Source organism: Primulina eburnea, chromosome 3 (assembly GCF_022965805.1).
Source record: "Primulina eburnea isolate SZY01 chromosome 3, ASM2296580v1, whole genome shotgun sequence".
In the NCBI taxonomy this organism is placed as follows: domain Eukaryota; kingdom Viridiplantae; phylum Streptophyta; class Magnoliopsida; order Lamiales; family Gesneriaceae; genus Primulina; species Primulina eburnea.
The window spans coordinates 8,306,634-8,330,923 of NC_133103.1; the positions used below are offsets into that span (position 1 = coordinate 8,306,634).

General features: G+C 34.7%; 3 protein-coding genes and 1 long non-coding RNA gene across 4 annotated transcripts; 2 read left to right on the top strand and 2 right to left on the bottom strand.

Moving 5' to 3' along the window:
- Nucleotides 1-2,256: 2,256 nt before the first annotated feature.
- Nucleotides 2,257-7,045, top strand: LOC140825994 (omega-6 fatty acid desaturase, chloroplastic-like). The gene is made up of 10 exons (XM_073188074.1): nt 2,257-2,396; nt 2,499-2,559; nt 3,108-3,346; nt 3,557-3,700; nt 4,021-4,172; nt 4,690-4,812; nt 4,895-5,072; nt 5,549-5,667; nt 5,874-5,988; nt 6,067-7,045. Exons 1-10 carry the CDS (start codon nt 2,358-2,360, stop codon nt 6,226-6,228), a joined length of 1,332 nt encoding a protein of 443 aa, XP_073044175.1. The 5' UTR covers nt 2,257-2,357; the 3' UTR covers nt 6,229-7,045.
- Nucleotides 5,137-6,200, bottom strand: LOC140825996 (uncharacterized). Its single transcript, XR_012116768.1, has 3 exons — nt 6,070-6,200; nt 5,529-5,699; nt 5,137-5,280 (listed from the first exon to the last, which is right to left on the bottom strand). It is a non-coding gene; the product is annotated as an uncharacterized lncRNA (long non-coding RNA).
- A 980-nt stretch (nt 7,046-8,025) lies between the features above and the next one.
- On the top strand, nt 8,026-18,238 carry LOC140825993 (omega-6 fatty acid desaturase, chloroplastic-like). The gene is made up of 10 exons (XM_073188072.1): nt 8,026-8,245; nt 8,348-8,408; nt 9,242-9,480; nt 9,852-9,995; nt 10,296-10,447; nt 10,958-11,080; nt 11,161-11,338; nt 17,288-17,406; nt 17,711-17,825; nt 17,904-18,238. Exons 1-10 carry the CDS (start codon nt 8,207-8,209, stop codon nt 18,063-18,065), a joined length of 1,332 nt encoding a protein of 443 aa, XP_073044173.1. The 5' UTR covers nt 8,026-8,206; the 3' UTR covers nt 18,066-18,238.
- Nucleotides 18,239-19,692: 1,454 nt separating this feature from the next.
- Nucleotides 19,693-21,690, bottom strand: LOC140825997 (BTB/POZ domain-containing protein At4g30940-like). The gene is made up of 2 exons (XM_073188075.1): nt 21,534-21,690; nt 19,693-21,204 (listed from the first exon to the last, which is right to left on the bottom strand). The coding sequence occupies exon 2, from the start codon at nt 21,195-21,197 to the stop codon at nt 19,875-19,877; it is 1,323 nt and encodes a 440-aa protein (XP_073044176.1). The 5' UTR covers nt 21,198-21,204; nt 21,534-21,690; the 3' UTR covers nt 19,693-19,874.
- Between the last annotated feature and the right edge of the window lie 2,600 nt (nt 21,691-24,290).

A 24,290-nucleotide genomic window follows, 5' to 3' on the forward strand; every position in this document is an offset into this window, starting at 1 on the left:
ATTTGTCAAATTTCATTTTAGTCCATAAATAATTATAAAAAAAATTGTACACACGCACCGCGTGTGCAGAGTAGCTAGTATATATATAATTAAAACCACAACCAAACTTTTGGGAGGATGTGGTTGTAGTAAATCATCCAATAGGGAGACTTTGTGTTCAGTCCCCATTACTATTCAAATTTACTTGTCACTCCCCATCACCCAAAAACCCTTCACATCACTTGTGAAATAACATTCTCTCACCAGGGAGTGAGAAAATTTTTTTATTTAATTTGGGGACTGACCCCAAATTTCCCGTAATAAATAACGACTTTTGGGCACCAATAATCAAAAAATAAAGACGCACTTATATTAAATAAACAAATTAAATAGATTCATAACAACGATGAAACCGAGACAATAATAAATAAAAATTAAATTCGCCACGTTTTCAGAAGAATTAGATTAAATGACATAACTGACGAGATCATCATCTCATAGGACAAAGAAAAAAATCAACTAACATGCAAGATTTATTCATTAAATATCAAATAAAAACAATAACAATACTTCATTAAATTAAATCCACGATGTTAGGCTATAAATTAAAGATGGGTATTGTCCCAAAAATTTGTATATTAGCTTATATAATTTTAGAGAGTTTATAAGTCACTCTTTATTAATTTAATATATCAATATGAGATATTAATAATATTGTCGACTTCTTGAGAAGCCGACGTCCGCGGCGGCTTACTGTAGACGACCAACAGTCACTTTTATCGATTGGTAGTCATTTTTTATGTTGACAATTTCACTGCGCCGACCTCACAAGAGAACCAATGTTATATTATAATTATGAGTAGATGTGAGACATTTGTAATATTGTATTCTCCTTGAAAAGTTGAAGTTCGCGATGACCCACTCTAGACGGTTTTCACTAACATTCCAGTATTCAATGCATTCGTCATGCACTTTCATTCAGGCTATAAATTTTTTCGCTACCGATATGATGGTTACCCTTTTCTAGATCGTCTTTTCTACTACGCCGACTTTCAACTAGAGCAACAATATTAGGTTATAAGCTCAAGAAAGATATCATCTCAAAAAATTAGTGTAACTTTTTATATTTATTAGTCACTGTTTATTAATTTAATATACATGGACATTCCACCCACAAATCCCAAGCAAACTCAACGAGATGCTTCGACGCACAAATCCGAAAACAAAAGCAACGATGACCATGCGAACCTAGACAAAAACAAGAAAGTGTAAAAGGACGAACCAATGAAAATTCACAAATAAATCATCGGTTCGTTGAGGATTTATTACGGTTGTTATTATTTCCGTGAATGTTTGAAACTAACAAAATTAATGGCATTAAATGTCATGCACCAATTAGATGTTTGGTCATAGATTAATTATTAATTAATGGTTCTGAGTAGATGCAATTTTTTTAATGATGTCATGAATGACGAGGTAATCTAATCAATGCAAAAAATAAGCATTCACAATCAATTAACAGACACGAAATAGATGATGTCATGAATGACGAGGTAATCTAATCAATGCAAAAAAATAAGCATCCATCATCAATTAACAGACACGAAATAGATGATGTCATGAATGACGAGGTAATCTAGTCAATGCAAAAAAATAAGCATCCACCATCAATTAACAAACACGAAATAGATGATGTCATGAATGACGAAGTAATCTAATCAATGCAAAAAAATAAGCATCCACCATCAATTAACAGACACAAAATAACATGCATTAAATATCAAATAAAGAACAAACTGACTGATATCAATATCAACTCGTATATTTTATCAAGTAATAGAACAAACTGACTGATATCAATATCAACTCGTATATTTTATCAAGTAATAGAATAATATATAATTGTTTTAAGTATAAACTGACTAATGAGTTATTAACGTAGCATTGTATCCAAGTTTGCCACGAGTATCCGTTCTCAATCCCTTTTTTTTTTGCTAGAATCGAGAATCTTATATATTCGAACAATTGAATCCTTGAAAGACTTTTAAATATGTGAAAAGAAGTCACATGTTTACATATGTATGTGCAATTATTATTATTATTAAAAAAATAAACAATCTTTATTTTTTTTAATCCAACTTTATTTTTTAATCGAATAAAACTACAAAGTACGAGGATGAGCAAAATCTGCAAGAAAAGTTGAAAAGGGAGTAATCTTTTTGATACACGTCAGTCAATACTCATGGCTCTCTCAGCTCTTATTGGTACGACATCCCAAACAAAGTTCGATCCACCACTCCACCTAAGCCCATCAAATATATATATACACACACATAAACTCGCAGAGTATCTCTAAATTTCATGCTCTTTGCATTTCCATGGCTTTTACACTTGCAAACTCCAACTTCCTTTTCTTGGTACACGAAAACTGAATTTATCTTTGACACACTCATAAACTCGTTTCTTTTTCTCTTTAAGGCTTTATTTTTGGAGAATTTCATTTTATTTTGAATTTTCAGGGAGCCCAAAAGGAGCAGTGTGCGGGCAATCGAGTTGCCGCCCAACATTGTACTTCGTCAGGTTTTTTTCCTCCTTTTTTTTGTGTGTGTTTAATTTAAAATGTGGTTTCAGGGTTTAATTGGGTTTCAAGTTCTTTGGTTTTTTATTCATATTTTTTCTCTGTCACCTTTATTCTAACATGTTTAAGGAGTAATCTTGGCTGCTGACTTGAGCATTATCTTCCTTCATTTTAAGTGGCATTCTTGAGAAGTCTTGCTCTAAATTTATTGGGATACAAGGAGAATAATAAAATACAGAAAGTGCTGTTTCGATATTATAATTCAGAAGTCCTGCAAATCAGATCACAAGTTATTGCCATGTGCGCATTTGTGTGAATGTATTTTCACTTCGATGATAACGGGAAAATGGACACAAATCAATCAATTTTTAAGTAAGTCTAAATAATTTAAAAGTCTGCTTCATAAGGAATTTTTATGGCGATTTTTGTCCAACATTGGCATTGCTCAAACGTCCTGGATTGACAAGGCTCGTCTTTGCAGGCAGCCAGGCACGTTACTTTCCGGTGTGTATATAACATATTTGAATTTATTCTCTAATAAAAAAAACAGGTACATATCTTTTGAAGTGGGAAAATCTACCTCAAACAGAAACTGCAGAGAAACCGTGTCTCATACCCTTTAAAAGGTGTAAAATCGTGAAAGCGAAGGCTGTCTCAGTGGCACCATCTCCAACTGATAGCACAGAGCATAGACAGCAGTTAAGTCAAAATTATGGCTTTCGGCAGATTGGAGAACCACTTCCAGATAATGTGACAATAAAGGATATAATGGATACAATCCCTAGAAAGGTACATTCACATAGGCACTTCTTTAATCCATGCATTTTCTTTCTGACTTTTGCTCTAATGTAAGAAATTCTCTTGTACAGTTATCAGTTAATTATTTACTTTGCTGAAAAAGGTTGACAGGGTGGTTTTATACCCTCAACTTCTTACCTAGTTCTTATCCTGTAACTCTTTCTGGATGATATAATTATTTACTTTTTATTCGTGTAAAAGGTGTTCGAAATAGATGATATCAAAGCGTTGAAGTCTGTACTGATATCTGTAACTTCCTATGCTTTGGGGATTTGGATGATAGCCAAAGCACCGTGGTATCTTCTTCCTCTGTCTTGGGCCTGGACGGGAACCGCTATTACAGGGGTTTGTTATGTTCTTATATTTCCTATACAATTCATTGTTTTCAGATGATTGATCCTCAGAAGTTTGGAAGAAATAAAGAGAAAAAAACAGAAGGAATTCATTTATCAAAATCCCACCCCACGGGGTAACATTAAATCTGGCCCAATAAAGGCAAAGGCCATCCGTGTTGCAAATTTTGCAACTTGGAAATGCTTTTAACTTTTTTGTGATCCTATAAATACCTTCTAGCTCTGAGAATCAACAGAGAATGTAAATTCACTGAATTCTTCGATGTACAGTGTTTTAAATTTTGTTTATGTTTACCCTCGGCTGTTGTGAAGTTTTTTATTATAGGACACGATTGTGCACACAAATCATTCTCACGGAACAAATTGTTGGAAGATGTTGTTGGAACTCTGGCCTTCATGCCACTGATATACCCCTATGAACCATGGCGATTTAAGCATGATAGGCATCATGCAAAAACAAATATGTTAGTTTCCTGTTTCTCGATACGTTTCTTTTGGTAGAGTCTCGATATCCTTTTATTTTTATTCAGTCCTTTGATCTAAATGTTGTAGGAGTCCAGTGGCTTACTGTGTGTTTCTAATACATAATAATTGCTGCTGTGTTTTTCTTATTAATCTTATACAAAATTTTAAAAATACGAAGTTTCTAGTTTGCTAACTTTGTTGTGAATCGAAACTTGGATCAAGCAAATTAAAGGTGTTGAATTCAAATACTTGGGCAAACCAACTTTTAGAAAACACACTCTGCCTCATCTTCATGTATAAAGATTGAGACTTGTGTCCCTGCCAGCCGTAGATATGGACATTACTCATACAAGTGAATGATTCCAAATGCAGAAAAATCAAAGAAGTTATAATTTGTTATATAAGCTGGAGTAATACTTTAAAATAAGGGAAAATACTAAAATATAGAATTGCCAATGAAGTAGGGGTAGAAAGAGAATGTGATCTGGGATCATTATATTCACCTTTATATTTCAGGTTGCTACAGGATACGGCCTGGCACCCTCTTAAAAGAGAGAATCTGGAGACCTCACCAGCACTTCGAAAGGCGATTATCTTTGCATACGGCCCATTCAGACCATGGATGTCTATTGCTCACTGGTAAGATTCAGTAGTAATATCATCTTAGAGTTTCATTGTAAATGTTGTTTATATGTGTTTGGTTTCAAAAATGATCTTATAGGTTGATGTGGCACTTTGATCTGAAGAAGTTCAGATCTAATGAAGTTAACCGTGTGAAAATAAGCCTGACCTGTGTATTTACTTTTATGGCTATTGGATGGCCGCTGATAATATACAAGACCGGAGTCATAGGCTGGGTCAAGTTCTGGTTGATGCCGTGGTTAGGCTATCACTTCTGGGTAATGCTTCTTTCTAACATCTTTCTTGATATTCTGCAAATGGTCCATTTCTTATGTTCTCAAGATTAGGGAAGGCTTTTAGTAGGGTCGAGTGCCCACATCAAATGGAAAATTTTGAAATTTTACATGCAATATTTAAAAAATGCGAGTTTCACCTCCAAAATCATCCTTCGACCTTCCTTACCTCCTCTATCGATCTATCCACCCCCTCTGAAAAAATGCAAGACATGGTGTTAAATTGAAACTACTTTTAAAAACTTTTGCCTTATTTACCGCGTTTGGATGGATTTATCATAAACATCTCCTTTTTACCAAAATGAGAGAAAACAGAACCACGATCCTAACCTGATTTGTTAATCAACCTATCTTGCAGCTTGCCTCTCCTGTATCTCTCGTTCTGTAGGTTGGTTTTTGTATCTAAGTTCTTACTCAAAAGTTTTGAAATCTAACCCGAACTACCTGTTTGCATATCACAGATGAGCACTTTCACAATGGTCCATCACACTGCACCTCATATACCCTTCAAGTCCTCGAATGAGTGGAATGCTGCTCAGGCCCAGCTTAATGGAACTGTTCACTGCGATTACCCGAGTTGGTAAGAGTGCTACATTTCCTATCACCCTAAATCTAAAACGAATGAGATATAGAGGGAGAAGTTATTAATATCAAATCATAAACTAGTAGAAAAGAGTGAGAAAGATGGGGTCAAAGGTTTGGGACTAAACTTCAAGTTAAAGGTGCAATTCAATATTTTTAAAATGTATAGTAGTCTCTTGATGAATCCATTTTTCTATGTGATAGGATTGAAATTCTTTGTCATGATATCAACGTACACATTCCTCATCACATTTCACCAAAAATTCCTAGCTATAACTTGAGGGAAGCTCATAAATCGCTACAAGAAAACTGGGGGAAGGTATTATTATTACCATCCAAATTTCGATTTATTATGTTTGCTCATTTTCTATCAAGTTTTATTCTGAATGCTTAACAGTACCTGAATGAGGCTACATGGAACTGGCGTTTGATGAAGACGCTTATGACTGTATGTCATGTTTACGACAAGGAACAAAACTACATCGCCTTCGACGAACTCGTTCCCGAGGACTCTCAACCAATCACGTTCCTTAAAAAAGTAATGCCCAATTATGCGTGATGGCTGCACTGCGTTCTTGTTCGTATCTTGATTAATTGGTGGTCGAGTTAGTTCTTACAGTCTCATATACAACAAGAAAGTTCATGTATTCTTACTCGAGTTTTATAGAAAAATAAGGTATCTGAATATTGATAGAAAATACAAAGTTCTTGCCAGTGAAATTCGCTAGTCAAGTTCCTCTGGGCGATCTCTATGCTAGATGCAGCACTAAAATTCTTTGTCGCAACAAACGAGGACAATCATAAATTCCCTTTTAATAATAATAACGTGATATTTTTGTGCTTCGCTTGAAAGTTAAACCTTAATTCTCCCGTCGATGCATTGAACAACCCCATTCCTCCTCTGTCTCAGCCTAACCTCTCGCAGGCGCTAATCACAACATTCTTGGGATCGACCCAAATCGCATCTTCCACCCTTTTGATAATCAAGACTAATAGGAGGGTGCTCCTCCAGCATCCAATCATACACATGAACCATACTATCATGAGGCACACAGAAGCCATCATCTGTTCCGTCCCGTCCCCTGGAGCCCGCCCAACAATGAAACAAGCCAAATGGAGCCGATTCCCGTCAAATGGGCCCCACTTGGCAGTCATGACATGGTCCAAGAGGCCATGGAACAAGGCTCAACTGCGTACAAATTTCTCGGGAACATTTGAGGGTATGTGAAGCTCCCCTGTTCGGAGGAGATTAAGGAGGACCTCAACGAAATCCGAGTTTCGATCGATGAAGGGATGGAGCCGAAGATGGTTTGATGGAGAAGGGATGGATCGACTCCACAACCATCTTTATCCATTTATAAAAAGCAGTTTATATCCTTTCTTTTTCTTAAAAAAAATACATGGTAGTTTTTAAATCTTACAACTCTGATTTATTTTCATTTAATAAGTTAATATAATATTTTAAATTTTATTTTTTATGCCATAAAATTTATTTATCGTACTTGAAAATTATATTTAGTCTTTCAAAAACAAGACTAAATTATTATCAATAAAGCATTTATATAAATATTTAATTATTTATCCAATATTTTAAAAAGATTATTAATAAATTTATTACGTGTATTTTGGTTAATATAATACGCAAACATAATTAATTCATATTTTAAAATTATTTTAAAATCATATCAATCAACAAATAATTTATCATAATATATTATTTAACCCTTTTTTATTATCAACTTATCTCACCTAATGTACCAAAAGTACCCAAGACAACTTTTTTATATATTAAGTAGTTTGTAATTAAAAAAAAATAGAGATTGTTTTGATACGATAATATATCATATTCAATCATCTATTTTATCGTATTTTCTCGATTTACTATCATTTTTAAAGTGTCTTGAGCTCGCTCTTCATTTTAGATAATTTTTATCTGTTTAATAATTTTGTCAAGACGGAAAATAAGCATGTGATGATGGTTAGACTTGTTAATGTTTATCCTATTTTGATTAAACAAGTCAAGAATGAGGAATATGTCATGCATCTTGCGGAAAAATGAGATTACAAATTGGTTCATTCTATTATATATATAAAATCAGCTTTGATTTCTAAATCTCGTTCGATGACGATCAAGAAGAGCTAAGTTTGTAAGAATTAATAAATTAAACTTTTATTTGGTTATATTTTTAGTGCAAATAAATCGATTTTTAATATTTTAATCAATGTTTATAGCTTCTAATTCTTGGTTTTCATAAATGCCGGAGAAGAGAAGTTACATGCTTACATGATCCATGTACACATGATAATGATAATATTATTATTATTTTATTTTGTTTTTGAATCAAATAAAACGACAAAGTAGAGGATGAGCAAAATCTGCAAGAAGAGTTGGAAAAGGAAGAATGTGCATCATTCACATCCATACTCATGGCTCTCAACTCTTATTGGTACGGTATCCCAAACAAAATTATACCCACCACTCAACCTAAGCCCATCAAATATATATAAGCTCTAAATTTCATGTTCTTTGTATTTCCATGGCTTGTAGACTTGCACACTCCGGCTTTCTTTTCTGGGTATGCGAAAACTGAATTTATCTTTGACACACTCATAAAGTCGTTTCTTTTTCTCTTTAAGGCTCTGTTTTTGGAGAATTTCATTTTGTTTTTAATCTTTAGAGACCCCAAAAGAAGCAGTGTGCGGGCAAACGAGCTGATGCCCAAAATTGCACTTCACCAGGTTATGTTTTTATTTTCTTTATTTTTTTTGGGTAATCTTTTATCTTTTTATTTTTTGGTGTGTTTAATGTAAAATGTCGGTTTCAGGGTTAAATTGAACTGCAAGTTTTTTTGGTTTTCTATTCATATTTTCTTTTGCACCTCTTGTTCTAACATGGTTTAAGGAGTAATTTTGGTTCCTGACTTGAAGCCATTGTCTTCCTTCATTCGCAATATGAAGCGCTGATGAAGGAATTAATGTTTTTTTGTGTAAAGTTTCTATTTTCTAATATTATCCATGGAGTTCTAAGAAGAAACTAAAATTAGTGAGAGATTGAATGAAGCTGACAAACAAGACAAAATACAATGGACCCTGCTATAAGGATGAATTGGAATTGGAAATGAATGAATGTACAGAGATTGCAATGAATCTTTCTATAAGTATTGTCTTATGATTGACTTTTCTTGTCGTAGAAGATATTTACCTCTCCTTCTTGAGTGGCATTCTTGTGAAGTCTTACTCTAAATTTGTTGGAACACAAGGAGGAACAACATAATACAAAAAGTGATGTTTCGATATTAGAAGTTCTGAAATCAGATCACAAGTTATTGCCATGTGCGCATCTGTGTGAATGTATTTTCACTTCGATGATAACGGGAAAATGGACACAAACCAATCTGTTTTTGAGTAAAGTCTGCTTCACAGGGAATTTTTATGGCGAATTTTGTCCAAGTCAGTATCCACCACCATTGGCATTTCTCATACATCCTGGATTAACATGTTTCGTCTTTGCAGGCATGTTACTTTACTGTGTATAAATAACATATTTGTATTCATTGTCTAATAAAAAACAGGTACATATCTTTTGAAGTGGGAAAATCTACCTCAAAGAGGAACTGCACAGAAACTGTGTCTCATTCCCTTTAAAAGGTGTAAAATTGTGAGAGCGAAGGCTGTCTCAGTGGCACCATCTCCAACTGATAGCACAGAGCATAGACAACAGTTATGTCAAAATTATGGGTTTCGGCAGATTGGAGAACCTCTACCAGATAATGTAACAATAAAAGATATAATCGATACATTACCAAGAAAGGTACGTTTACATTTGCACTTCTTTAATCCACACATTTTTTTTCTGACTTGTGCTCTAATGTAAGAAATTTTCTCTTGTACAGTTATCAGTTAGTTATTTACTTGGTTGGAAAAGGTTGACATGGTGGTTTTATACCCTCAACTTTTTAAGTACCTCAGAACTAATAATGACTTGGGTTCATTTCATGATAGCTACTGGGATGCCACTCCCTTTAGCTGAAAACTCTTGTGAGGCATCCCTTTAACGAAAAACTCTTGTGATTCTATAACTAAACATGGTTAAGTGCAACCAGAAGAAAGAGAATTCAGTTACTTTATGCACCTGTTTTACATCACATCCCCAATGTTTTACCTTTGCTATTTGTGTAAAAGGTGTTCGAAATAGATGATATCAAAGCATGGAAGTCTGTACTGGTATCTGTAACTTCCTATTCTTTGGGGATTTGGATGATAGCCAAAGCACCATGGTATCTTCTTCCTCTGTCTTGGGCCTGGACTGGTACTGCTATTACAGGGGTTAGTTATGTTCTTATAATTCCTATACACTTCATTGTTTTGAGTTGATTGATCCTTAGAAGTGTGGAAGAAATAAAGATACAAACATTGAAGGAATCCATTTATCAAACGCCCCCACTGTACATCAAATTCGGCCCAGTAAAGGCAAAGGCCATCTGTGTTGCAAATTTGCAACTTGGAAATGCTTTAAATTTTTTTATGATCCTATAAATATCTTATAGTTCATGTCAATTCACCGAATTCTTTGATGATGTACAATGTTTAACTTTTGTTTATGTTCACCCTTCGGCTGTTGTGAAGTTTTTTGTTATAGGACATGATTGTGCACACAAATCATTCTCACGGAACAAATTATTGGAAGATGTTGTTGGAACTCTGGCCTTCATGCCTCTGATATACCCCTATGAACCATGGCGATTTAAGCATGATAGGCATCATGCGAAAACAAATATGTTAGTTTCCTGTTTCTTGATACCTTTTTCTTTTGGTAGAGTTTCGATATCTTTTTATGTTTATTCAGTCCTTCGATCTAATGTTGTAGGAGTCCAGTGGCTTACTGTGCATTTCCAATAATTACTGCTAAGATTTTCTTATTAATCCAACACAAAATTTTAAAATATGAAGTTTCTAGTTTGTTGAATTTGTTGTGTGGAACTTGGAGCGTGCAAAGGTCTTGAATTCAAATACCAAGGCAAACCAACTTTAAGAAAACACACTCTACCCTGTCTTTATGTATAAAGATTGAGACTTGTGTCCCTGCCAGCTGTAGATATGGACATTACTAATGCAAGTGAATGATTCCAAATGCAGAAAAATAAAAAAGCTATAACTATAATTTGTTTTATAAGCTGGAGTAATATTTTAAGGAATAAAAGGAAATAAAGTAAATATCAAATTACCAAGGAAGTAGAGGTAGGAAGAGAATGTGAAATGGGATAATTTAATTCGCCTTTATATTTCAGGTTGCTAGAGGATACGGCCTGGCACCCTGTTATAAGAGAGGAATTTGAGTCTTCACCAGCACTTCGAAAGGGGATTATCTTTGGATATGGCCCATTCAGAACATGGATGTCTATTGCTCACTGGTAAGATTCAGTACATATCATTGTTGAGTTTCATTGAAAATCTCGCTTTATATTTGTTTGGTTGAAAAATAATCTTACAGGTTGATGTGGCACTTTGATCTGAAGAAGTTCAGACCTAATGAAGTTAACCGTGTGAAAATAAGCCTGGCCTGTGTATTTGCTTTTATGGCTATTGGATGGCCACTGATAATATACAAGACCGGAGTCATAGGCTGGGTCAAGTTCTGGTTGATGCCGTGGTTAGGCTATCACTTCTGGGTAATGCTTTTGTCTAACATCTTTTTGATATTCTGCGAATGGCCCATTTGTTATGTTCTAAAGATTTAGTGGAGGATTTAGTAGTGTCAAGCGTCCACCTCAAATGGAAAATTTTGAAATTTTACATGCAATATTTAAATCTGCGTGTTTCACCTCCAAAAATCAGTTTAATCATCCTTCGACCTTCCTTACCTCCTCTGCCAATCTATTCTTCCTCCCCTCCTTAATTTCCTGGATGTGCCCTGCCTAGGATGTGGTTTTGATAGTTTATCACATTGTTGTATTAACCCAAGAACTCATCAACTTTAAAATTGATTTGGTCTCTTAGTTCTATTGGAATATCTATTTTGCCAGTTCTAGTCAAAATCAAATTAATTATATCATTATGATGATGTCATACTATTATTGCACACGTTTAAAAGTGGGAAAATGCAAAGTATGAGATGGGGTTAGATTGATTAAAAGTTGAAAAAATGCAAGAGATGGTGTTAAATTGAAACCACTCGAAAAAAAAAATTTGCCCTATTTACCCTCGTTTGGTTGAATTTTTAACGAACATCCTTTTATTACTAAAGCGAGAGAAAAGAGAACCACGATCTTGACCTGATTTACCAATCAACCTATCTCAGCTTACCTCTACTGTATCTCTAGTTTTGTAGATTGGTTGTATATTAGCATCATTAATCGAAGAAAGACGTGGGGAATTGGCTGTTTTATTGAATGAATAATGATGATGAGTTACATCAGAATATATAGAAGTTCTACCAAATCAAAATACTATCTAGTCTAGCCTAATTTGAATTTAAACAAGAAAGATAAAATGTTATCTAAACTAAACAAGTCAAAGAGTTATCTTATCATCTAATCTTTTGATATTCAACACACCCCTCAAGTTGGATCGTAGATGTTATCATACCCAGCTTGGAAATCATGTCTTCAAACTTGGATGATTCAGATTCAGCGAGCCGAGTTTTTTTTTTCCTTCCACCAATTTGTAGGAGCTTCAAGAATCACATTAGGTAATTGTTCATCGATCTCCCAAAAATTTGGTTTTTCTATTTTTCCTCATGACATTTTTATTTGTGAAAATGGTGTATTTCCCAAAAAGAAACATCCATAGTGATATAAAATTTTGGGCTATAGGATTGAAACAATTGTAACATTTCTTACTGGGAGTGTATCCCAAAAAACTGCATTTCTCTGCTCTTGGATCCAACTTGGAACGCGACCCTTTAGGAACGTGCACATATGCGGTGCAACCAAAATTTTCATGTGTAGGGCAGAATGAATTCGAGTGTCTGGAAATACCCTCTTTAAACATTCCAATGTTGTGGTAAATTTTGGAATTTTTGTGAGCAGCCCATTAATTAAGTAGGATGCCGTCAATATTATCCTCATAGGTACTTTGGAATATTCATGTAAAACATCATAGCTCTAGCTACTTCTAACAAGTGCTTATTTTTCATTTTGACTATTCCATTTTGTTCACGGGTATGGTGACATGAGAATTGGTGTAAAAATACCTCTCTTTTAAAAAGGTTGGCAAAACTATATTAAAATATTTGTCCCATGATCAGATCTCAAGATGCAAATTCTTGTTTAAAATTGAGTTTTTCTCGTTTGTAAATGTTTTTGAAAATTGTTTCAACTTCAGATCTGCATTATAAATATACCAGGCAAAAACGAGTACGGTTGTCAATAAAGGTCACAAACCATCTTTTTCCAGCGACAGTGGACATCTTTGAGGGCCCCATACATCACTGTGAAAAAGATAAAAAGGTTTTGATGCATGATAAGAATCTGGAATGTAAGATTTGTGTTGGCTCTTTGCCAAAAAACAATTTCACATTGAAATGACAAAGTCCCATGGAACAACTTAGGAAACAAATGTTTTAAATAAGAGAAACTCGGATGGCCCAACCTATAATGCCAAATCACTGTTTGATAATGAACATAAACAGAGTTAAAACCACTTTGTCCGTGAGCAATTTTATTACTGGGTAAATTATCCTCAAAATAATAAAGACCATTGATCATCCTAACATTGCCAATCATCGTCCCCTAACTCTTGTCCTTGACAAAACAATTAGAATCATAAAAAATAACATAACAATTAGAGTCTCTTGATACCTTGCTAACACACAAAATATTACATGCAAGCTTACTGAACATGAAGAATAAATTTAAGATGCACGCTTTTAGAAATTTTGATCTCACCTTTTTCCAACAATTGGTGAGAAAATTCTGACTTTTTTATTTCCAGGACAGGGGTATAGGATTCAAATAAATTTGAGGAATTGGTCATATGATCAGATGCTCCGGAATCAAGTATCCATGGATCAGAGGATTTAAATTGACAAGATAGAGCATTTGGTTCTACCTGTGTACCGTATAAGCACTAGGAGTACTAGATGGCTGACGGGATTTAAGTAGTGCTAGAACATGTTCAACTTGCTCCCTGGGAAAGGAGTCATTTCAGCCTCATTGGCAATGGCAATGACTCGCCCGGTTTGTTACCTATTTTCCCTTTCCAATTAGCAAGTTTGTCATGATCCTCCAACATGTATCTTGAGTATGATTAAGATTTCTCCAGACATCACACCAAACGCATGGTTTCTCATCATTTCACTCATCATTTGTTCGCTGATTTGTGGTGGCTTTGTGTATGTTCCACCTGTCTTCAACGGTAGGTCCTTTCTTTCCTAGCATCACATTTCTACGACTTTTCTCCCTTCTAACTTCCAAGAACACTTCTCCAATTTGGGCAAGGGCTGTCTCCCAATGATTCTTTCTCTAACCTCATCAAACTCAACATTGAGCCCCGCAGAAATTTATAGATGCGACAATCCTCCACAACCTTTTTATGATGGCGTTCTTCCTCGGTAGACTTCCATTCATAGGTATTAAAAAGATTCGGATCTTGCCAAATATGCTTCAAAGAATTGAAGAAACTAGTGACATTGTCCTCCCCGTCGTATTTCTCCCAGTTTATGGTTTAACTCAAAGATCTGGGATTGATTTCCTTCATCAAATTACATCCGATTTATGTTTTCCCAAAGCTCTTGTGCCCGTGGGATATCACATGTAATTTGAGCTTATGTCTTCTTTCATGGAGTTTACCAGCCATGTCATAACCATGGAATTCTCATTGTCCCATGTACTATAGGGGTGAGCTTTTTTTCACAAGTTAGCCCATTTTGCCACATCCTCTAATATACATTCGGACAGATTGTGACCATCTCAGAAAATTATCTCCATTCAAAAGATTTTTCGTTATTTGAACGGAGTTAGATTCTGAGGTGGTTCCACTGTTTTTTGATGAATTAGTGGTAAGCTTCTGACATGGTTTTAGGGACTCAGTGGAAAAAATGTGTTTCGACGTCTCTGGTAGCAAGTCAGAGAACAAGAATTTTTGGAATGAATAATTCTTCATTTCATTAATCACTAATTTATAGAATTTACACACCATACACAAATCATCTAAATCGGGAAACTGGATCACTGATTTGGAGCACAACACATTTATTTCCTATAATAAATAGATTTACAATCGATTAGCTATTCTACAGATTTACAAGAATAATTATCAAGATCATTTTTGTTTTCCAACAGGACAATACCCGACTCATTTCCTTAATGCAATGGGCCTTCCATCATGATCAACATGTTCAATTATAGACGAGTCAGAAGTAGTAATATCTTGATCAGTTTCCATGGAATCTCGAAGGATTGCTATTGGCTAGCTGTTCTTGCAAATGGTCATGTTGGCTCCCAAGTTAAAGTAACTTCCTATGAGAACACACCTGGAGTAGTTTATTGACGAGGGTTGGATTAGGATTAGGCAAGGAATCATATGATGGATCTTAATGGATTGGGGTGTTTGTGGAATCGAAAAATGGGACGGTGATAGGATCCCAATTCAGAGATTCATTATTGGTATTCTCCCTCTGAATCCCTGAATTGGGGGAAACGGTTCTCGCTTGAGGAACTTGACATCAATGGAGAATGTAAAATTTACGGGTAATTGGGGAATAATATTTGTAACCTTTCTGATTGGGAGATTAACCGAGGAAAACACATTTGATGGCTTGTGGTTCAAGTTCACCTCAATGTTGGGAGTGTATGTGAACAAAGGTTGAGCATCCAAATACTTTGAGAGCCATGTTGTATAGGAGTTTTGTAATTAAGGACATGGGAAGACATTTGGTTAATGAGGTACGTTGCAATAAGCATTGCATCACCCAAAAATGACTGGGGAACACTATTTGTATTCAACAAGGAGTAAGCAACTTCTAGTAGGTGATAGTTCTTTCGTTCAGAAACACTGTTTTGTTGTGGAACGAAAGACTGTTTTGTTGTGGGGTTTCAACACACGACATTTGTTGAACAATTCCTTGAGTAATTAGGTAATCACCCAAGACGGAGTTGAAGAAATCTTTGGCTCGATTGGCTCGTAGGATCTGAATTTTTTGTTGAGAAATGGGTTTGGATCATGGTATTGAAATGTTTAAAGATCTGTGAAGTTTTAGTCTTGTCTTTTATTAAGAACACCCAAGAGAGATGAGTATGGTCATCTACACACAACAAAAACCAATGAGTTCCTGTGATATTTTTCACATGTGATGGACCCCAAATATCACTGTGGATGAGAGTGAAAGGAAATGATGGTTTGTACGGTTGTGTTTAAATGTGGTTCTTGTGTAATTAGAATAAACATGGAAATTTTATCGCTGAATAAAATGGGGAACAACTTTTCTAAGTACAAAAAGTTGAGATGTCCTAACCTATAAAGCCATAATAGGATATCATTATCCTTTTCGCATGAAAACAAAATTGGAAAACAGGGAAATGGATAAACATGAGGTCTTACTTCGCAGAGGATCCTTCATCTTGAAGAGGCATAGTCCAACACAAAGACCAGCACTGTCAATCGTCATCTCTGATGCCAATGGCAATTCCTGAAAAATACTAGTTTCTAGCAAGTTTCTAATGAGTGGTTTGGCTTCTTACATTTTTCACACCATAAGCAGCCTTGTCGAGGTTTTTCATTATTTTGGTATGTGTTCTCGGAAGAGTGGACATTTGCAGATCATCTGAGAAAGATGGCTGATGAGAAGGAAGGGCCTGAGCTGTCTTTCAGTGGTTTTGAAGTGGGTGAGCCCAACATGCATTTGCTATGGCTTTCTTCATGACGTACCTCGGAGAAGATTGTCCAAAGGTTGGATGTTGGCTTGGTACCTAGAATCATGGAGCATCACCCCTAGCGTAAATCATGGAGCATGCATTCAATTTCAAAAATTTCAGAAGTGTTATCCTTGGAGGAATGCGTATCTCGTGCGGCTTCCAGATGTCCATCGTTGTCTTTTATAGGATAAATATTCACCAATTTCTGGGCTCATGGAATTGATTAACCATGACATAATCATGTTGTTCTCGGATCTCCATGTTTTGATTGTCGAGTTTGTCTTTTCCTCTTCACAGACGAATAACATCGTGGATTGGGACCAAGAAAGATATTCTTGTCATTTAATTTATGGCAAGTGATTGGGACGGTGGATGATTTCCGAAACCCAGTGGTCAGGCATACTGGATTCGAAGATCCAAAGGTGTTGGATGAGGAGTCTTCGTCGGAGATAGATCCCATGCCGTATTTTGTCATCAGCGGCGACCTGTCTCTGATTTCATGTTGTTAATGGACGAAAGACATGGAAATTGGCTATTTTATTGAATGAACAATAACGAAGAGTTACATCAGAATATATAGAAGTTCTGCCTAATCAAAATACTATCTAATCTAAACTAATTTGAATTTAAACATGAAAGATGATATGATATCTAAACTACCGACCAATCAAAAAGTCATCTTATCATCTAATCTTTTGATATTTCAACAAGTTCTTACTCCATATTTTGGATATCTAACCCGAACTACCTGTTTGCATTTCGCAGATGAGCACTTTCACAATGGTCCATCACACTGCTCCTCATATACCCTTCAAGTCTTCAAATGAGTGGAATGCTGCTCAGGCCCAGCTTAATGGAACTGTTCACTGCGATTACCCGAGTTGGTAAGAGTGCTTCATTTTCTATCTCCCTAAATCTAAATGAATTAGATATCGAGGGAGAAGTTAATATCAAATCATTAACTATTAGAAAAGAGAGAGAAATATGTGGGGCCAAAGGTTTTGCGACTACATTTAAAGTTAAAGCTATTGATAAAGGTGCAACTCAGATTTTTTAAAATGTATAGTAGCCCAATTTCATATGTTGATTAATGTAATACATAGACGATCATAAAGGACAGTGACGACATTTGTGGTTACCCAACATTATCTTTTCTTCTCTCGATGAATCCATTTTTCTATGTGATAGGATTGAAATTCTTTGTCATGATATCAACGTACACATTCCTCATCACATTTCATCGAGAATTCCTAGCTATAACTTGAGGAAAGCACATAAATCGCTTCAAGAAAACTGGGGGAAGGTATTATTATTACCATCCGAATTTCGATTTATTATGTTTGCTCATTTTCTATGAAGTTTTATTTTGAATGCTCAACAGTACCTGAATGAAGCTACATGGAATTGGCGTTTGATGAAGACGATTCTGACCATATGTCATGTTTACGACAAGGACCAAAACTACATTGCTTTCGACGAACTCTCCCCTGAGGAATCTCAACCAATCACATTCCTTAAAAAAGTAATGCCCAATTATGCGTGATTTTTTAGTGTGGTGGCACTGCATTTTTGTTCGAATCTTGATTCATTTTTTTGTCGAATGAGTTGTCAGTCTCGTATACAACAAGAAAAGTCTTGTATTCTTACTCAAGTTTTATAGAAAAATCGTAAATCTGATCATCGTCAGCTGCATGATCAGATATACAATTTCGTCTATTGATAAAAAATACGAAGTTCTTTCCAGCGAAAGTCACCAGTCAAGTTCCTCTGGGCAATCTCTATGTTAGCTGCCACTGGGTGAACTACCTGTTGCTAGCACAATTGGATCCTCTATGGCCATATGAAAGCATGTCTGTTTACATCTCATGTTTTTACCCGTACAACTCGAAATTAAAACCCAGATCTCTACTGCAATCCCATATAAATTACGTAGGACAAAGGAGAAACACCCTTCAATTTTCATGATGTGTTTTTTAGTGCTCACTTCTTTGGCAAATGTGAGGACTTCATGAAATTTGTGCAAGAACTTGTTTGTTGTAGTTGAGTAACTTTCACATTATAATTTTGGACATGAAATGACTCAAAGTTTTGCATCTACAGCTAAAAGCTCGCAGCACTTTGACCCCAGTTGATAAGAGTGTTTTTAAACTCGATCATAAACTAATTTTGTACTCGGTCACCCGAGAAAGCAAAGAGATAAAAATAGATGATTCCCAAATTATCGATATTCTTTGGTTGGAGAGGATGCATAAAGTGGTTGAAACTGCAAAAGAAATCATGATGCTTATATTCTATTTGAGTTGTTTGGTGGTAAAGAGATAAAGAATTGAATAAAGTATTTTCTTCAACCACCATTTTCCTTTCCCCCTACTTTCCACCTTCCCATAACATGGCCTATTAGACTAAGCAAAAAGCATCTCATTTTTTAAATTAGCAAAAGATGTAAACTATATTTCCTTCCAAAATAAGAGTATCATATCATCAAGTTGTTTAGGTCCTCTCATTTGAAAGTAAATTACGTAACAAAATCGAGTTAAACCAACCACACCGTAATGGATATGTGCACTAGGAAGGATAAGAATCAGCATTGGAAAAGTAAAGGGCGAAAAAAGAAGATGTCCCGATTCGAGGAGACTTGGCAAACACTAAATTTTGCGGTCCCTAGAAAGCCACGAAAATGATAGATGTAAGTTGTAACCTTCTGTAGTATGTGCTAATAGTAATAGATCACGGTGGACTCCGTGGGACTAATGCAACCATCCATCTCATAGGTGGGGAAAGACAAAGCTACCAACATGTTGAATCACAAACTCAAAATTAGTACTCTCGACCGGAACGCGAGTCAATCCGACTCGGTAAAATTTTGTTCGTTTAAGCCTGACCCAGTTAAACAGGACTGCGGGGTTTTCGACTGATAGCCAAAGAAATTTGTAAGGGGGCAGATTTTTTGTTATCAAAATAATGTTCTCCATTTTTATATTTAATGTATGCTTTTTTAAAAAAAATAATTATGTATGCTTTAAAAATATATATATATTTATTCAGATAACATGTTTATAAATAGTTCCTACTTTTTTCTTCACATTCTCTTATTTTATTTCGATATTTTATTTACAACTGTTAGGTTTCTCCATGGTTTGCAAAGAAAAACACCTTAACATTTTTTTGTTGAGCAATCAATTTCCTATGCCATTATGAAACCTTCTCGCACATTGTGAACTGCAGACAACACTCATTTTCTTCTATAATTACAAAATCACCTAAAAGTATACATCACTTGCAATCCAAGAAACATAGTGGAAGCATTCAAAACAAAGGTATGTCAATCAAACTTTGGTTAATCTGTCAAAAATCATATAATTGGTGGAGGCTTAGTTTCCCATATATCAAAAACATTTTCTTCACTATGTAGTGCAAAAAGTCGATCCCCGCCTATCGAAAAGTCGAATATCGAACCACCCCGACTGTTCTTCAACCTCGACGTCAATACCCACTCGGGACCACAAAACACCGATATACTGTCATTCATCGACGAAAATAGCTGTCCTTCGTGCAATGCCAGCTTTGGATAGCAGGGCTCGTCCGGCATTTGGCCCTTCATAAGCCTACTTCTCGAACTCCACCTGACAGTTCCTTCAGAACTCCTCAAATCTATGAATCCCAAATCCTCATACTCATTCACCACGCATATCGAATTTGTTTCCTCCATCGCTGTCGCATCCCTGACCCTTCGTTCTTCATTTATCGGATCCCCAATATCACACCAACCCCACACCATGTTTTTAACCCGAAAATCCAACAAGCTAACGTAACAATAATCTTTTCTTGGGAACATTGTTGAAACTAACAAACAGTTTGTACGATGTAACCATTGCAACTTGTCAGCATCACCGAGTGACCATCCGTTCGGTTCGTAGAAAAAATCTATCTGTTTTCCGGTTACTTGGTCCCAAACACCGATACCATACTCGTTGCTTCGACCTTTACAACTAGAAAACAACTTGGAATATGAATCAGTACACAATGCACCACCAGTGTAACTCTTCACCTGATTTTCGTGCTTCACGTGAAACTTAAACCTTAATTCTCCCGTCAATGCATTGAACAATCCCATTCCTCCGTCGTCTCGGCCTAACCTCTCGCAGGCGCTGATGACAACATTCTTGGGATCGACCCAAATCGCATCATTCACCCTTTGATAATCAAGATTAATAGGAGGGTGCTCTTCCAGCATCCAATCATACACATGAACCATACTACCATGAGCCACACAGAAGCCACCATCTGGTCCGGCCCGAATGGCCGTGCCGTCCCCTGGAGCCCGCCCGACAATGGAACGAGCCAAATGGAGCCGATTTCCGTCGAATGGGCCCCACTTGGCAGTCCTGACATGGTCCAAGAGGCCATAGAACAGGGCTTCACTGTATACCAATTTCTCAGGAACATTTGAGGGTATGTGAAGCTCCCCTGTTCGGAGGAGATCAAGAAGGACCGCAAAGCAATCCGGGTTTCGATCGATGAAGTGTTCAGTGATGTCGTCGGATTGGAGAGCCCAATTTTCATCAAACATAGAGCCGAAGAGGGAATTCTGGCCAGCGTTCCCCAGGGTTGTGGCCGTGGTTTCAAAGTTCCGGCCGCCAACATTGAATCTCACCCTATCTTTCTGAACTCCCATTATTCCGCTGAAATCACCCCAAGAAATGGATTTTGATCTATAAAGTGACGGAACCAATAGAGAAAAATGACACAAAACAAACTATATATGAAATCAAAATCAAGAGCTTTGTGTAGCCGAAAGAACATAAGGAGAACAAAATCCAGGAAAATAAGGAGAAAAGGGGATCAACTTCCAAATTTTAACGCTTCAATCCAAGTACCCAGAAAGCTCGCAGAGAAATCAGAAATAAATATATTAACTTAACGCAGAAAATCTGTAGCTTTTTTAGCAGAAAATATGCATATGGCAAAGATTGACAGAGGATGAAAAAAGAATCGAAAAACTGCGAAGTACATATCAAAGATTTCGCAGATGGGCTTGAGAATCTTGTGGAATTCGGTGAAAAAGTGCGGAAAATTCAAGGCGGGGGGCGGTTGGATTTTCAGAATCCACTCTGTTTTCTGATCTTGTGTTTTACCATTTTCGGCATTTGATCCTATGAACCCATTAATCTTTAAGCTTTTTATGTTTGGCAAAAATACGTGTGAACGGATTTTATTTCGTGAGATTGAGTATTATTTTTTTATTGTAAATATAGATAATATTGATTGTCTCACAGATAAAGATTCGTGAGATCATTTCAAAAAATAATACTTTTTATCTTTTAATATTTAAGCAGTTTGTATGTAAAAATTTAAAAATCGTAGTAAAATAAAAAAATAAAGAGATTATCTTGATAAGATCTTTTTTATAATTTATAGTAATAATTATTTAAGTAATATATTTTTTATTTTTAAAATTTTTATAATATTTATTTTACAACAATTTTTTTTGGATTTTTAATATCTGAATTGAAATTATCATTTTGTTACTACACCGTGACACCACAAATATTTATTCTACAATCAGCATTTATTAAATATTAAAATTTAGATGTATGGAAAAAATATATTAAATTTTAGTATGAATCTAATTTTTTTTATATGCTATAGTAACAATATTGTATTATTTTTGTGTTTTAAAGTTTTTACATTGTTATGTTTAATTTAAAAATAATGATATTATGGGAAATCAATATTTTGATAATAACATGTGGACGTTTTACATTATAATACTAGTGCTAGTCTCAATTTTATGGATGAATTTTTTTCGATCATTTTATTTTCTTCAAAAGTATTTAATATTTTGTTTTTTTTTCATAAAAGCTAATTCAAAGTATAAATTTGTTTAAAACAAATATTTAAGGCGCAAACTTGTGTGAGACAGTTTCACGGGTCGTATTTTGTGAGACAGATCTCTTATTTGGGTCATCTATGAAAAAATATTACTTAATATTTTTTAGACAAAAATTTGTGTGAGACAGTCTCACGGATCGTATTTTGTGAGACGGATATCTTATTTGGATCATCCATGAAAAAGTATTACTTTTTATTGTGAACATTTGTATGGTTGACTCGTCTCACAGATAAAGATTCGTGAGACCGTCTCATAAAAGACCTACTCTATTTTTTATGCTAAGAGTATTACTTTTTATTGTAAATATCGGTAAGATTGACATGTCTCACAAAAGACCTACTTAATATTTAAATAAACCCACCAGTCACCACCATATTATAAAATCTTATATAGAGAAATAATATAAATAGACAACAAATATAAGATATTTTGATCGAACCTTGAGAATATAATCGACTCCGTTATAGTTAAAATTATTTTTGACTAGAAAGTGAACAAGTCTGTTCTTGAAGAGTGTGTCTCATGTGAGACCGTCTCACGGATATTAATCTGTGAGACGGGTCAACCCTATCCATATTTACAATAAAAAGTAATACTCTTAGCTTAAAAAATAATACTTTTTCATGGATGACCCAAATAAGAGATCCGTCTCACAAATTTGACCCGTGAGACCGTCTCACACAAGTTTTTGCCGAGATATTTTCTAAGTCGAAATTACTTAAATGGTTGTTAATCATGAGTTTTTTTAATTTTTTGAAAAATCATCTATATTATATTTAATAATCTACTTGGTAGATTTTACATCATAATATCAAATTTGAAGTATATAAAATAAACTAAATAATATTACTAAAACTAAAAAAAATATTTATATACAAAAACTATTATGAAATCGTTTTACATGTCAATTATGTGAAACAGATCTCGACCCAAGCCAACTCATAAAAAATATCAATTGTTATTTCAAAATATTATTTTATGATAATTGTTAATCAGGTCAATCCGTTGAAAGATAAAAATATATTAGGCTGTCTTATTAAAGACGTACTCTTATTTAAAAGATATATCCAATATTTTTTTAAAAAAATTTATATATATATATATATATATATATATATATATATATATATATATATTTAAAAGAAGATATCGTGGAAGAAATGAAGTGAGTAAAAATTATTATTTTTTATATTTTTGGGACACATCTTCTGGTCAAAGAATATTAATTTGATTGAAGTAAATATAGACGTGGGAAGTTGGTTCAGACGTGGGACCAAGTCAATTCTATGGGAAGTCAACTCAGCTGCCATAAATAGCTGCGTGTCCACTGGGACATACATATATATATATATATATATATATATATATATATATATATACACACACACACACACACATCAAAATTCATGGAAATTCTATCGATTAATTTTTTCTAACAAAAATAAATTTAGATAGGAAAATAATCATAAACAGATGCCTCAACTGAGGTAGTTATTTTCTAATAAAAAATTTGTTTATTATTCATGAGTAAAATAAAAAAAATTATGTGTGTGTTACATTTTTTTCCATGAATTCAACAATATATACACATGGGGATGGAGAATTTTTTTTAGGAATTTTAAAAATATGGGAAATGGGAATAATAGGTGAGTTATGATTTTACTAAAATAAAACATAAATTTATGTAATTTGCAGTTTTTTGTTTGCAAAATTTTGATGGAAGAAGAAATCGAAACTTAAATTTTGACCGAAATTTTTGGATTTCGATCAAAAGATTAAATAAATGGTTTGTAGCGAATATTGTCACCATAAATGTATCTCGACGTGCAAATGGCTTCTCATCAAATTAATTAATTAATTTATATTTCAATTGGT

Coding starts and splice junctions, on each gene's coding strand:
- LOC140825994 (XM_073188074.1), top strand. CDS start 2,358: ATGGCTTTTACACTTGCAAACTCCAACTTCCTTTTCTTG. Junction 4,173..4,689: donor CATCATGCAAAAACAAATAT/GTTAGTTTCCTG, acceptor TTTATATTTCAG/GTTGCTACAGGATACGGCCT. Junction 4,813..4,894: donor TGGATGTCTATTGCTCACTG/GTAAGATTCAGT, acceptor ATGATCTTATAG/GTTGATGTGGCACTTTGATC.
- LOC140825993 (XM_073188072.1), top strand. CDS start 8,207: ATGGCTTGTAGACTTGCACACTCCGGCTTTCTTTTCTGG. Junction 10,448..10,957: donor CATCATGCGAAAACAAATAT/GTTAGTTTCCTG, acceptor TTTATATTTCAG/GTTGCTAGAGGATACGGCCT. Junction 17,407..17,710: donor CACTGCGATTACCCGAGTTG/GTAAGAGTGCTT, acceptor TCTATGTGATAG/GATTGAAATTCTTTGTCATG.
- LOC140825997 (XM_073188075.1), bottom strand. CDS start 21,197: ATGGGAGTTCAGAAAGATAGGGTGAGATTCAATGTTGGCGGCCGGAAC.